Here is an 11,954-nt window from a genome sequence, read left to right as displayed (position 1 = left end):
CGGGATAGCGGTTAGTTGTCGACTTCGAAAACAAAATGAAGGCGGCTTCGTGTTTCGGTTCTTTTTCGACTGGTCCGCGTTCGCTTCCCGCGTAACTAGTTGCAGAACTAGTACATTGTAGTCGACGAAGACCTGGTCCGCGTTCGAATCCCGGGTAACTAGTTGCGCGGTAAACGGCGCGGAACTAGTTCGATAGGGGTAAATTGACCCCTTTGGTTCTACAGGGGTGTCTCATTGTTGCAGGGAACTTGTTCCGACGAAAAATCCCTTCACGAAGAGAGGATTTCCCACCACAAAATAGAGAAAAAATCCCAAAAAAAAGAGCAAATATCACCAAACTTGAGCGCCAGATAGAAATGGTTTGAAAGTGAATGAGAGACAAGGACTTAAATGTTGGTAAACGACCGACAGGCCGTTAGATTCAAATCACGGTAAGAACGATGTTGGGTGCCGAATAAATAAATCCATTGTAGCGTGCAAAGCATTTTATTGTTGGTTGATAGCCCACTTTGGGGTGTGTTGCGATAATCGTACGTATAAAATAATTAGAAAATGGATTATTCTGTAAATGTAAATGCATGTCAAGCATGGCATTGAAATCTCGCGACGCCGATTTACTTTGTGGCCTCCTGCTGCTCGAAGACTGGGTACTGCGCAACAACCTGCTCCCAGCTGGTACGTGCCGTGGCCAGGTCCTTGACAACACCGACCACCTGCTCCAGGCCCACGCGCACTTGCTTCATGGTGTTGCGGTCACGAAGAGTGACCGTGTGGGGTTCCTTCAGCGTATCAAAGTCCACGGTGATGCCGTAGGGTATGGCAATCTCGTCTGTGCGGGCATATCGCCGACCGATCGAGCCACTCGAATCGTCCACCTTGTGCGACAGCTCGGCCTTGGTGAGGCTCGAGGAGAGCTTCTGTGTGTAGGGCTGGAATTCTGCATTGTTAGACAAGGGCAGGATCGAGCACTTGAGAGGGGCCACGAGCGGTGGCAGGGTGAAGTAGCAGCGCTGATCATCGCCTTCGCGGCACTGGAAGCTGTGCTCCAAAAGAGCATACATAATCCGACCGATACCGAAAGACGGCTCTACCACACTCGGGATGAACTCCTCCACGTGGACCGTCTTCGAAGAATGCTTCACGCTGATGGTATCTTTGGCCAGCTCGTAAGTGTTTCCATCGGCCAGGATCAGCTTGTACTGTCCGTTCGCGTTGAGCTCTTGCTCCGCCCTGCTGATCTCCTCCAACGACAACTTGGCCAGGGCCTCTGTTATTGTTTTGGCCTCCTTCTTAAAGGTCTTGCCCAGCGCTTGCTTGTTGGGGACGATCTCACTGACCTCCACCGTCTTGGGCGCCGGCAGACGCTTCTCGGCCACCAGCCGGACACCGGTGGCAGCTGTATGCTGGCCCAGGTCGTATGCACTCCTGTCCGCACAGCCCACACACTCCACCCAGCCGTATGAGGTGAGGATCTCGGCGTCCCAACAGTCGCAGGCATAGTGGGCCATCTCGTTGCTCATGTGCTGCCGGAAGCGCAGGCATTCCGGCTTGATGCCAATGGCCAGCAGGAACTGTTGGATGCGGGCCATGTAGTAGCCCAACGTCTCGTTGGCCACCAGCTTGGCGGAGACGGCTTCGCCAATGGCAAGCTGGGTGGCCGACTTGCCGTCCATTTGGTTGCAGGCCGAGTACAGAGTCATCTTCTCGTCCTTCACGTTGCCGAACTTGGGATGGTCCTTCTGCGTGGGATCACAGAAGTGCTCGATTTCCGCCATGGTAAATTCCCGCACACGTATCAAACCCGACCTGGGGGAGATTTCGTTGCGGAAGGAGTTGCCAATCTGGGCCACGGCGAAGGGCAGCTTGCCCTGGTTGAATTCCAGCAGGCGCTTGAAGTTCACAAAAATACCCTGGGCCGTCTCAGGACGGAGGAAGCCCTTCACCAGGCCAGTGGGTCCGATCTGGGTTGCAAACATCAGGTTGAACTCGATGGGTTCGGTCAGGTCGTTGCCAGTGAGGGGCGACTTAATGCTGTACTTGGCCAGGACATCGGCCAGCTCTTGCTTGTTGAGACCATCCAGCTTGATGATGATGTCCTCGCACTCTGCCTGCAGCGCTGGGGTGGCCTCCTTGGCCTTCGATAGCTTCTCCAGGGCCTGCTTGATGAGATGATCTAGTCGGAAGCATTCACCGGTCTTGACGTCCTTCACCATCAGATCAGCAAAGCGCTCTACATGCCCAGACGCTTTCAGAACTGGCTCCGGGGTGAGGATTGAGCAGTCAACCTCCAGCATCTGCTCTTCCAGGGCAAAGTACTGACGCCACAGTGACAAAATATTCGACTTGAGGGCACAGCCCATGGGTCCGAAGTCGTACTGGCCGGTGATGCCGCCGTATATGGCAAAGCTCTGGTCGTAGAAGAAGCGACGCTTCAGCAGATCTTCCATTTTGGCTCGGTCGAAGCTAACCACGCTGGGGGTCAGGGCCAGCTCTTTATCCTCGAGCAACTTCTTTCTCGCCTTCAGCTCCGCCACTGCCTTTTTGACGTCCAGCTCGGCGGCACCGGCTTCTTTGAGCGATCGCACCAGGTTTCCCTGCTCCTGCACCCGCTCACGCAGCGGCGCCAGTTGTGCTTCAATCTCTGGATTCGACATGATGAAATCTGCTGCCTTCGCTCGTAGTTTCACGCTGCGGTTCTGCTTCTTGGAGCCCCAAGTCTTTGGCTGGGTCGGAGAGGCGGCGGCGTGGGAGGAGGTTGTGCAGAAAAATAATTTCGCGTGTGCCCTGCTGGCAATGTGCTCGCTCCACGTTGCTTTGGTTAGCTGGTAAATAAGGCCTCTAGCGCTGCGCTGATAGAAGAGCGCTTTTAACAACTGCAATGACATAAAGACGAATTTACTTTTGCATCAATGGCACGCGAATTTACATAATAAACTTGAAAATGACTGTTGAAATACCTTCACTTGCGGCTGCAATTTTTAACTTTTGTTTCTGTGTCGGCGTGCAACACTGGCCTATGCGCACAGTGTTGCCATTTTAGCCTATTTAAGGCCAGATCTAGCTTATTTAAAAACGGATATGCTTGAAATATTATGAAAATGCATATAGCCTTAAATCTAGCCTTTTTTAATTGTACTAAAAAATTCACTTAGGCCCTTGGCAAAGTACAGAAAGCTTTGGTCAGAAGTAAATACTGACTAATAAAAATGCTTGTATTTTTGTGAAATCTAGCATATTTAGAATAAGCCAGTTGGGTAAAAAATTGATTCATAAATCGTATAAAATTATGTGGGCATGGCAAAATGTTTTATCTAGCTAATAATATTCGACGGAATATCAAAATTTAACAATAGGAACGACTATCCTCTTTCGTTTTTTTTTTGTTGGACCTACATTTCGCTAAAACCTTGTTTTACGCAAAATGCAATAAAAGCAAGTATTTAGAATAAGCCAGTTAAGTAGAAAATTGATTAATCGAATAAAATATTTGGGCATGGCTAAATGTTTTGACGAATATTCGACGGAAGATCAAAAACTAGGAATAGGTAAAATATAACTTGAATTCGTCAGTATATTTACGGTATATTTTTAAAATGAGATGGTATGTTTCGGTATTTATTTGAATCGGGTAGAATCTGTAATAACCGGTTCACAACAATGAGTCCCATTCCATGCACACATACCCTGGGGGAAATGGATGTTATAGAATTGTGAATATGTTTGTCATCCCAGGCAAAAACAATTTATTTTCAATATATTTTAATATTATTCAATATTATTTAATATTATTTTCAATATTTTAACGATATTTTAAGGCTTATTGTCTTCTTGTAGGGACCAAGAATAGGTATCAGGATCGAGTTATATACAGGGTTGGTCAAAAGTATTTACACAACGAGTTTTTTTTTGCATGTTCAATTTCAGGAGCTTTTCCTGAGGTTGTTGAAAGCTAAATAAAAAAAAAACTTTTAGGCCAAAAAGATTGATCTACTAGCAATTGAATGAGAGAAGAATTGGAAAAGATAACTGTTTGTGCGAATAAGGAGAAGCAAATTAAGTGATGCTTATCAGTTGTCAAAATTATTTACACACATTTTTAATGCTGCAGAAGTATTTACACAAAACTTTAAGCTAATTTTTTATTATGATTTAATGATTTTTTTTTTTAAATTTGTTGGATGAATAATAATAATAATGATTAATATTTTGTAATTCCACCTTTGGCATCAATAACTGCTTGCAACCTGGCTGGTACTGATTCCACTAAGTGGCGAGCATATCCAAGTTCCAATTTCGACCAAATTTCCTTTACTTCCTCGATGGTAGCGTCGCGTTTTCGGTTTTTATCAATTGTTCTTTGTCCTTTAATAAGCGACCAAACATTTTCTATGATATTGAGATCAGGGCTCTGCGCAGGCCAGGGAAGAACAGCCACATTGAGATCTCGTAAAAATTTTGAAGGTGCCGATCCCTTGTGGCATGGAGCATTGTCTTGCTGTAAAATCCAGTCGGAGATGGGAAATAGCCTGTCACCAGACACAAAAGCATGTTCATTCAGTATAACGAGATACCGGGTCTGATTCAGAGTGCCTTCTATTGGAACAAAGTCTCCAAATCCGTAGTAAGACATGCACCCCCAGAACATCACTGTGCCTCCACCAAATCTGTTTAATGGTTGCACTGCACTTTGTTGTTTTGCTTGTCGTAGATGCATAATTCTTTTACAAAATGAGCCTTGGAACTGGAAAGCTACTTCATCTGTCCATAAAACATTGTACCAAAACTCCTTTGGTTTTTTAACGTATTCCAATGCGAATGAGAGGCGTTTTGCTTTATTTGCCTCGGAAATTTATATTATTTTTCGCACTGTATACGTTCGTATGTCGATCTCCTTCAATCTCCGACGTATTGTAGCATCACAGACTTTTTTGCCAATCAATTGTTGCGAATCTGCAGACAATTTAACTGGGCTTATCGACGGATTTTTATCGACTATGCCAATTAAACGTCTACATTCCCGTTCATCCATCGCTTGTTTCCTTCCACTTCTTTTTAAGTTCTGTAAGTTTCCATTCGTGTCCTTTTTCTTTTCCAGATTATAAACGGTTTTTCTACAAATTTTGTAAGTTTTGGCCAGTTCCGACGCTGAAACCCCGCTTTTAAATTTTGTAACGATCTCGGATCGAGTTTCAACAGACAACTCCTTTGTCTTCACCATTTTACTAAGTTAATTTTAAATTTTAAATTAAATTTACTTATTGCAACTGCAATAAACGAAAAAACGACTGCACTAAGTCAAACCAAGTCTAAGAATAAGCTCTAATTTGCATTGTGTAAATACTTCTGAAGCAATGCAAATTTGTGTAAATACTTTTGACAACAGTTCACATGCTTCTATTTTTAGCCCATTAACAGTTATTTTTCCAATTCTTCTTTTAACCAATTCCTAGTAGATCAAGCTTTTTGCCCGTAAAGCTTTTTTTGTATTTTGATTTCAACAACAACAAAAACAACTCCTAAACTTGAACTTGCAAAAAAAAGGTCTTTGTGTAAATACTTTTGACCACCTCTGTATACAAATCACTCATCATATACATGAATATGTCTAAAAAAATGCCAATTTGAGAAAAGGTCTTTATTAGTTACGTTTTATCTTCATATCAATATTTATACTTTCATATAAAATTAACAAAATAGGGTGTACAAAGGCTATACTACGGCTTACACGCAATATAGCGACTCTTTTTGTTGTTGAACTTTTTCGCTTAAACCTTTTTTTACAATAAATACAATAAAAGCAAGGATTAAAAACTATCCAATAAAACTATGTGGGCATTGCTGAGAGATTTAGTTAGTCAGCATTATTCAATGGAATATCAAAATTGAGCAATTTCATTTTTCGTTTGTTTTGATTGACCTATTTCGCTACTTGTTTTTTGTTTGACTTATTTTGCTAAAACCTCTTGTTAAGCAAAATGCAATAAAAACAAGTATTAAGAACACACCAGTTAAACAAAAAATTGATTCATCAATCGTATAAAATTATGATGGTATGGCTAAATGTTCTATATAGCTAGTAATATTCCACGGAATATCAAAAACGAGTAATATGTACAATAGAACTTGAATTCGTCAGTATATTTACGGTATATTTTTAAAATGAGATGGTATGTTTCGCTATATCCCTGAGGGTCGGACGTAGCGATAAGTCCGCGGTCACACTGGTGTGTTTTGTTTTAATTATGTAGGCGCAGCATTGCAGTTTTTCTTGCGCGTTTTTACGTATAATTTGCTCAATTTTTAATTTAGTTAAACAAAACTTTGATATTGCTGCGCGGAAAGGTGTAACGCTTGCACGAATAGACCCTGGTATCAAACGAGGCGATACAGCATATGTACATTAAAGTGAGTGCGAGGACGCCGCGTTGCAGTGACAGTGACGCTATGCTGCATTACTAAGGAGAAAGAGGAGCAGCCGCAGCAACAAAAGACGCAAGGTGTGCTTCCCACCTAGGTAACTGCTTCTGTGATGCTTTTGCGGCAGAAATTCTAATTTCTTTCCATTCCCTCGTCGGCAGGCAGGCCTTCCTCAAACGAACGCTGGCGAAAAACAACTACAAACTACAATCAAGGTCTTTTTAGCGTGAGTCTGAAGTTTTTTTTATTACTGCTTGACCCGTTTCTTATTCATTACTTCATGCGTGGGCTTTGTTTTAATCGATCTGTGTAAATTATGCATAATCTTTCATTTATTAGTCGTAAGAGTAGTTGTTCCGTTTCCATAGTGTGTGTGTCTGTGTGTGTCCCACTCTCTTGTTGTTACACTATTTACAGTTTCAACAGAGAAGGCTCACTAATTAGAAAGCAACCCCTACAGGGCTTGGCGTCTGAATGAAATAACGGAAGGGAAACAGAAAAAAATTTGAATGTGATCTGATCCCTTTGGGCGAGCAGCCACTATATTGGCATTTTTGTCGAATTTCGCACGTTTGTTATTAAGTCATCGCCGGAATAGTGTAAAAAAGAACTACTACATACATATGTGATGTGACTGGGACTGGTGATGGGAGAGGCTCATATATCATAGTCTTATTTTCGGCAATCTGTCGAGGCTACGCTTCATGGTTTACAGTGGTTGTGGTGCGTGATAAAACTGGCAAAGAGCAAACGAAACTTAAGTCTGTACATACATCAAAAATGTCTAAACTAGTGCACGTCCCTAATACAAAAAGCTAACTCTGAACTAAAAAATACAACAAAATATGCAACAATATAAGAAACATAATAAACCAGGCCAAAAGGCGACTGATCAAAGACTGCTTATGTCCCTTTTAGGATCACAAAACACGCACCGCAACGCAAACCAACCAAAAGAAGCGCTCGCTGGCCTGGCGATGCAATTGAAACCGCCCAAGACAAGAAACATGGCCAGTCTTAAAGATGAGGAGCAGGCGGCGACCACAAGCAGCAACAACAACAACAACACAAATAACATAAACAATAACCACAGCAACAGCAACAGCCAGAATGAGGATGAGTTGAAAGTGAAGCGGGAGTCTCTGGAGGCGCGTAAGCAGGCCCTGGAGCAGCGCCTCAGCGAGAAGAGTTGGCTGTTGCAGCAGATGCAGAAGCAGGAGTCGGCCATCATCAACGGCAACTACGAGCAGATGACCATCAACGAGTTCTTCTCCCAGCTGGCACAGCAGTACAAGCACGAGCAGCAGCTCCAGGCCCTGACCAAGGAGAGCAGCTCAATCCTGAGGCGCAAGCAGAGCACCACCAGTCGGGAGAGTCGCGAGAGCCAGCAGACCAGCAGCAACAGCATCAATAACATCAACAACAATCGCCAGTCGGAGACGATGTCGAATCGCAGCTCCGAGTACGACAACTATCAGCCAGCTGGGGGCGTGGGTGACATGCTGGTGATAGGCGTGGCACAGCAGCAGGCCCAGCAGCAGCATCCGATGGTGAAGAGCGCCCTCAAGAAGCGGCCTACGCCAACGCCAAGCCAAATGCAGTACATGAGGCAACAGCAGTCGCATCACCTGATGATGCCGTATCAGAGATCCCAGCCGGATGTTATATCCATGTACTCGGCCAACTCCTCGAACGTGGCCACGCTGAGGCAGCCGCCGCAGGTGTCGCCGCAGCAGCAGCCCATCATAGTGCAGTGCGACAAGTACTACTTGTCGCCCACGCATCAGATCTACAATGACTGTGGCTTCATTAAGTCCAGTCAGGTTATCAAGAAGTACGTGTCCCCGCTGGCGTCGCCAGGCAACCACAGCTACGAGCAGCAGGCGCAGCATGCGCAGCACAAGCATCCACAGCACCGTCAGCTAGATGCTATCTCCCTGGCCCCCAGCTATGCATCGGTGGACATGGATGCGCAACAGCAGCAGCAGCAGCAACAATATCGCTGGCGTTCCCAGTCCCATATCGCCCCTTTGACGCCTCCACAGCTAGGGATCATTGAGGTGAAGTCGCATTCTAGCGACATGCTAGCAGCTCTTTTGCCAAGTCGCTATCCGCCGCACGATGAGATCTCGCTGTCGTCCACCTCGGTCACCATCGAAAAGAAGGCCAAGCCAAAACAGTGGCTGGAGTCCTCTCTGGATGGACCCGCTGTGATTCGCCAGCTAGACTCTCAGCCACACAGTCCAGCCGGGAGCAGCAGTAATGGGAGCTGCAGTCAGGCAGCGGCAGCCACCAAACCACGGGCCAAGCTCTCCTCCCAGTCCATGTCGGTATCGGGGGCCGGTGTGGGTCGTCACTATTCCATGTCTAATCAGCGGCCAGTGCAAAACTACCCGAGTGCCAGCTATGCGGTGACCACCAGCTCAAAGGCGCTGCTCAGTCAGTCCACATCGTATCTGAATGCCATGGAACAGACGATGGGCATATCGGTTTCGTATCCCCTGGAACCCCTGGAGATACCGCCATTCCGCCAGCTACCCCCCAAACCCAATCAGATGCAGCCAACACCGCCTCCCAGGCCGCCGCCAGTTCAGCAGAGTCACAACAATGGAGGTGGGACTGGGAGTGCGAGTGGGATTGGAAGTGCTATACAGACAGCGCTGGTGTCCCCTCCGTTGGCCGTTGCTACGGCCAGTCTGTCGCCGGATATACGTATAGAGTCGCCAAAGAACATGACCGTGGTGCAGCAGGCCACTTTTCAGCCCTACAAGGAGGTGACAAAACCCTTCGAGATGTCCGACTTCTACAAGTATTCCACCAAATTCAAACAGAAAGAGGTCGGAAGACCCGAATGACCTACAAGGATAGTCGGAATCTATGGAATAGCCGCAATTTTGACACTTTTCATGTGATTAACAAAACAAACAAATTTGTAGACGAAACTACAAAGCAAAAACCGCACAAGAGCTCAACAAAAATACAATTTGTTGCACCCCGTTGTTCAAAAGTTCAAAAGAAATAATATTTATGCAACTATTTAGGACTAGCTGGAAATTTACATGACATTTAATGAATGCTCATTGAAAATCGCCAAATTTACCATTGACATATCTAAAGCTTTTTTTTTATACATTTAGAAGATATATACAAAAAACCAGGACAATATTATCCCCAAGGGGAACAGACATTTGCCTTAACGCTGTTGTTGCCTTGAAAACATAGCATTTACAAAAGCCTAACCATAAAGGAAAGATATTCCGATTAGCCATTGTTAAAGAGTGTATCGCACCAGATACTCGCACATACACTAATCTGAAGATATTTTTTATTTTTATATGAATATATAAATATATTTATATGGATGAATCCGACTAAGACTAATCCGACTAATGACACGCAATTAAGAAATATAAATAAATATTTTATATTAAAACTAAAGAAAAATTGTGTTGCCTGTTAAAGTGTCTTAAAATATGATATATTGTACTATATTTGCATATGCATTAGAGCCCTGCATGAACAGGCAACCGAATCGATTCGATGTTCGCTCTTTTAGAATTGGCGTCTCAGCTTTCTCAATGCATCAAAACGCTCGCCCTAAACGGACTGAACGAAGCAGATATCGTAATCATCATAGGGGTATATTAGATCTGTGGGGAACATCAACTGTTTTTAACGTATAGAAGGAAGCGTTTCCGTATATTTATCCTTGATCAGCAACAACAGGTTTGTTATAATAATGGTACATATATGTTGATAATATCCTCGAGTTGTTATACATTGTACTGGAGTCACTTTTGGCTTGCTTCCGCATAGGGAATAGGGATGATCTTTGGTCATCCCTTAAGAATAATCTTTGCCACATTCTCAGTTTCTCAAAGATCCACTCACACTTAAATATCTGATTCCTTATCGATTGTTTCCATGGATCCCAAACCTCTGCTTGAAACCTATTTTTAGAACAGGCGATAAAACTTGTCTCATTTTCTCTTTCTACCACATCTCTTTCCTCGTCTCTAAATGTACTGCGGTGGTTCTTCCTCTTGCCCTGTGACTCTCTTTAGTAGAAGTTCTCTTTCGAATCTCAGCAGCCCATAGTTCTCCGCAAAGTGTTCTGCTTGTGTTTACGATTGATTATTTTTAAACAATTTCATGGTGCGCTTCAGTGAGCTGCACCGCCCCAGAGCTCTCTCCCACAAGAACCAAAAATAAAAGAGTCTTTTTTGGTGGATCGGCTCGTCAGTTGCATTGGACCCGCGAGCGATTACGTGCAACTGTTCTGATCGGGTGCACTGTCCTCTTTTCAATTCCGGTCTCCGGAATTTGTGAATTACTTCACTCAGAACCAGGAAATGTTTGTCTAATTTAAAGGAAACCAAATACCGTAGCTAGTCCCCCTAAGTGTGTTGTGTTTTAGTTTAAACGAATCAAACCTGAAATAATTTGAATTTTTACGTAAAAATTTGTACAACATAACCTGCAACAATAGTTAGTGTACGTGTGCCCCCGCGTCCCCGTGTAGTGTGTTTAGAAGTAAATCAAACAGAAATTAATCCGAAGAAAGCAGAGCCAACGAAACGATCAACAACAAAATGCGTTACACTCGCCACACATCCTAGAGGGAACCGAAATATGCCTAACTGACAGTCGCAAGTGTCAACCCAGACCCAATAAGAGCGGAGCGGCCAAGTTTGCCCATGTGGGCACGGGAACACGAGGAATAGGCTGTCAAATATTTGGTTCAAGGCAGATCGCAATGAATCTATATACTCTTTATGACTGGGTAAGACCACACATGTCCGTATTGTACAAGTATGGAAAGCCTTTGAGTACGGGCATGACCCCGATGAAGACCCAAACGCATCCATCATTCTCGCTGCCGAATGGGTTCCACTTCACATTACATACAGTCCACAAGCACAAGAACAAGCACGAGCACGAGCACAGCGTGGTGGCGTCGTCTTGGTCTGTCTGTTTACAGAAGAAATCGAAATTGAATGCGCCTTTGAACTTTCGAACAGGCGTACAGGGGGTCGAATAGGCTTTTATAACGGAAGAAAATTACTAATATCTAAAATACAATAATGGATTAAGTATGGAAAGCCTACAGTACGGTCTGAAATAATATACAACCATCCTCCGGGTTCGTTAATTTATACGAAAGACAACGAAAGTGTAAATGAAAGCACAAACGACATCTATAGCCCATGCCCACTATTGATATCGATATTTAATCTGTCAACGTGTATTCAAAATTTGCTGTTGTTTTGGTTTATTTGGGTGAAGTGATGCGAAAATAAATTTTCCTATTTCCTATTGTATAAATAAAAACCTTAAGCATCAGCAAATATGTTAAAATATTTGTTAACCCTCATAAAAATGTATATTTATCTGCTATGAGTAATTCATTTTTGAAATGGCAAGCTCATTAGCAACCGGTTTTAAATCATAAGAATCCTACGATTTGCGAAAATTGGAGCACGCTCTTTTGTGATTTGACAGTCAATTCGCATCTTCGTATTTTCGATAGCCGGAGC

General features: G+C 43.9%; 3 protein-coding genes across 16 annotated transcripts in view; 2 read left to right on the top strand and 1 right to left on the bottom strand.

Annotated features, from left to right (window-relative positions):
• Nucleotides 1-470: 470 nt before the first annotated feature.
• LOC108153073 (glycine--tRNA ligase) lies at nucleotides 471-3,130 on the bottom strand. Of its 2 annotated transcripts, none has more exons than XM_017282854.2 (2): nucleotides 2,958-3,017; nucleotides 471-2,898 (listed from the first exon to the last, which is right to left on the bottom strand). In XM_017282854.2, exon 2 carries the CDS (start codon nucleotides 2,883-2,885, stop codon nucleotides 615-617), a length of 2,271 nt encoding a protein of 756 aa, XP_017138343.1. In that variant the 5' UTR covers nucleotides 2,886-2,898; nucleotides 2,958-3,017; the 3' UTR covers nucleotides 471-614. The 2 variants fall into 2 exon arrangements, 1 of the variants encoding a protein (XP_017138343.1); XR_001774874.2 differs by having other exon boundaries at nucleotides 2,783-2,873; nucleotides 2,958-3,130.
• A 3,361-nt stretch (nucleotides 3,131-6,491) lies between these two features.
• LOC108151222 (pericentrin) overlaps nucleotides 6,492-11,954 on the top strand; it is a 28,548-nt gene continuing 23,085 nt past the window's right edge. For 9 of the 13 annotated variants that reach the window (XM_033387570.1, XM_017279713.2, XM_017279712.2 and 6 more), the window contains exon 1: nucleotides 10,689-11,200. In XM_033387570.1, coding sequence (XP_033243461.1) covers nucleotides 11,174-11,200 — 27 coding nt within the window. In that variant the 5' untranslated portion in view covers nucleotides 10,689-11,173. Of the gene's footprint in view, nucleotides 6,515-6,582; nucleotides 6,644-10,687; nucleotides 11,201-11,954 lie in introns of those variants that run through there. The other 4 variants (XM_033387568.1, XM_017279707.2, XM_033387567.1 and 1 more) reach the window with 2 other exon arrangements.
• Nucleotides 6,579-9,842, top strand: LOC108151224 (putative uncharacterized protein DDB_G0271606). Its single transcript, XM_017279717.2, has 2 exons — nucleotides 6,579-6,643; nucleotides 7,336-9,842. Exon 2 carries the CDS (start codon nucleotides 7,395-7,397, stop codon nucleotides 9,270-9,272), a length of 1,878 nt encoding a protein of 625 aa, XP_017135206.1. The 5' UTR covers nucleotides 6,579-6,643; nucleotides 7,336-7,394; the 3' UTR covers nucleotides 9,273-9,842.

This window comes from Drosophila miranda, chromosome XR, assembly GCF_003369915.1.
Source record: "Drosophila miranda strain MSH22 chromosome XR, D.miranda_PacBio2.1, whole genome shotgun sequence".
Classification (NCBI taxonomy): domain Eukaryota; kingdom Metazoa; phylum Arthropoda; class Insecta; order Diptera; family Drosophilidae; genus Drosophila; species Drosophila miranda.
Note: the sequence above shows the minus strand (reverse complement) of the source record. Positions and strands in the feature narration are given on the sequence as shown.

Coding starts and splice junctions, on each gene's coding strand:
- LOC108151224 (XM_017279717.2), top strand. CDS start 7,395: ATGCAATTGAAACCGCCCAAGACAAGAAACATGGCCAGTCTTAAAGAT.
- LOC108153073 (XM_017282854.2), bottom strand. CDS start 2,885: ATGTCATTGCAGTTGTTAAAAGCGCTCTTCTATCAGCGCAGCGCTAGA.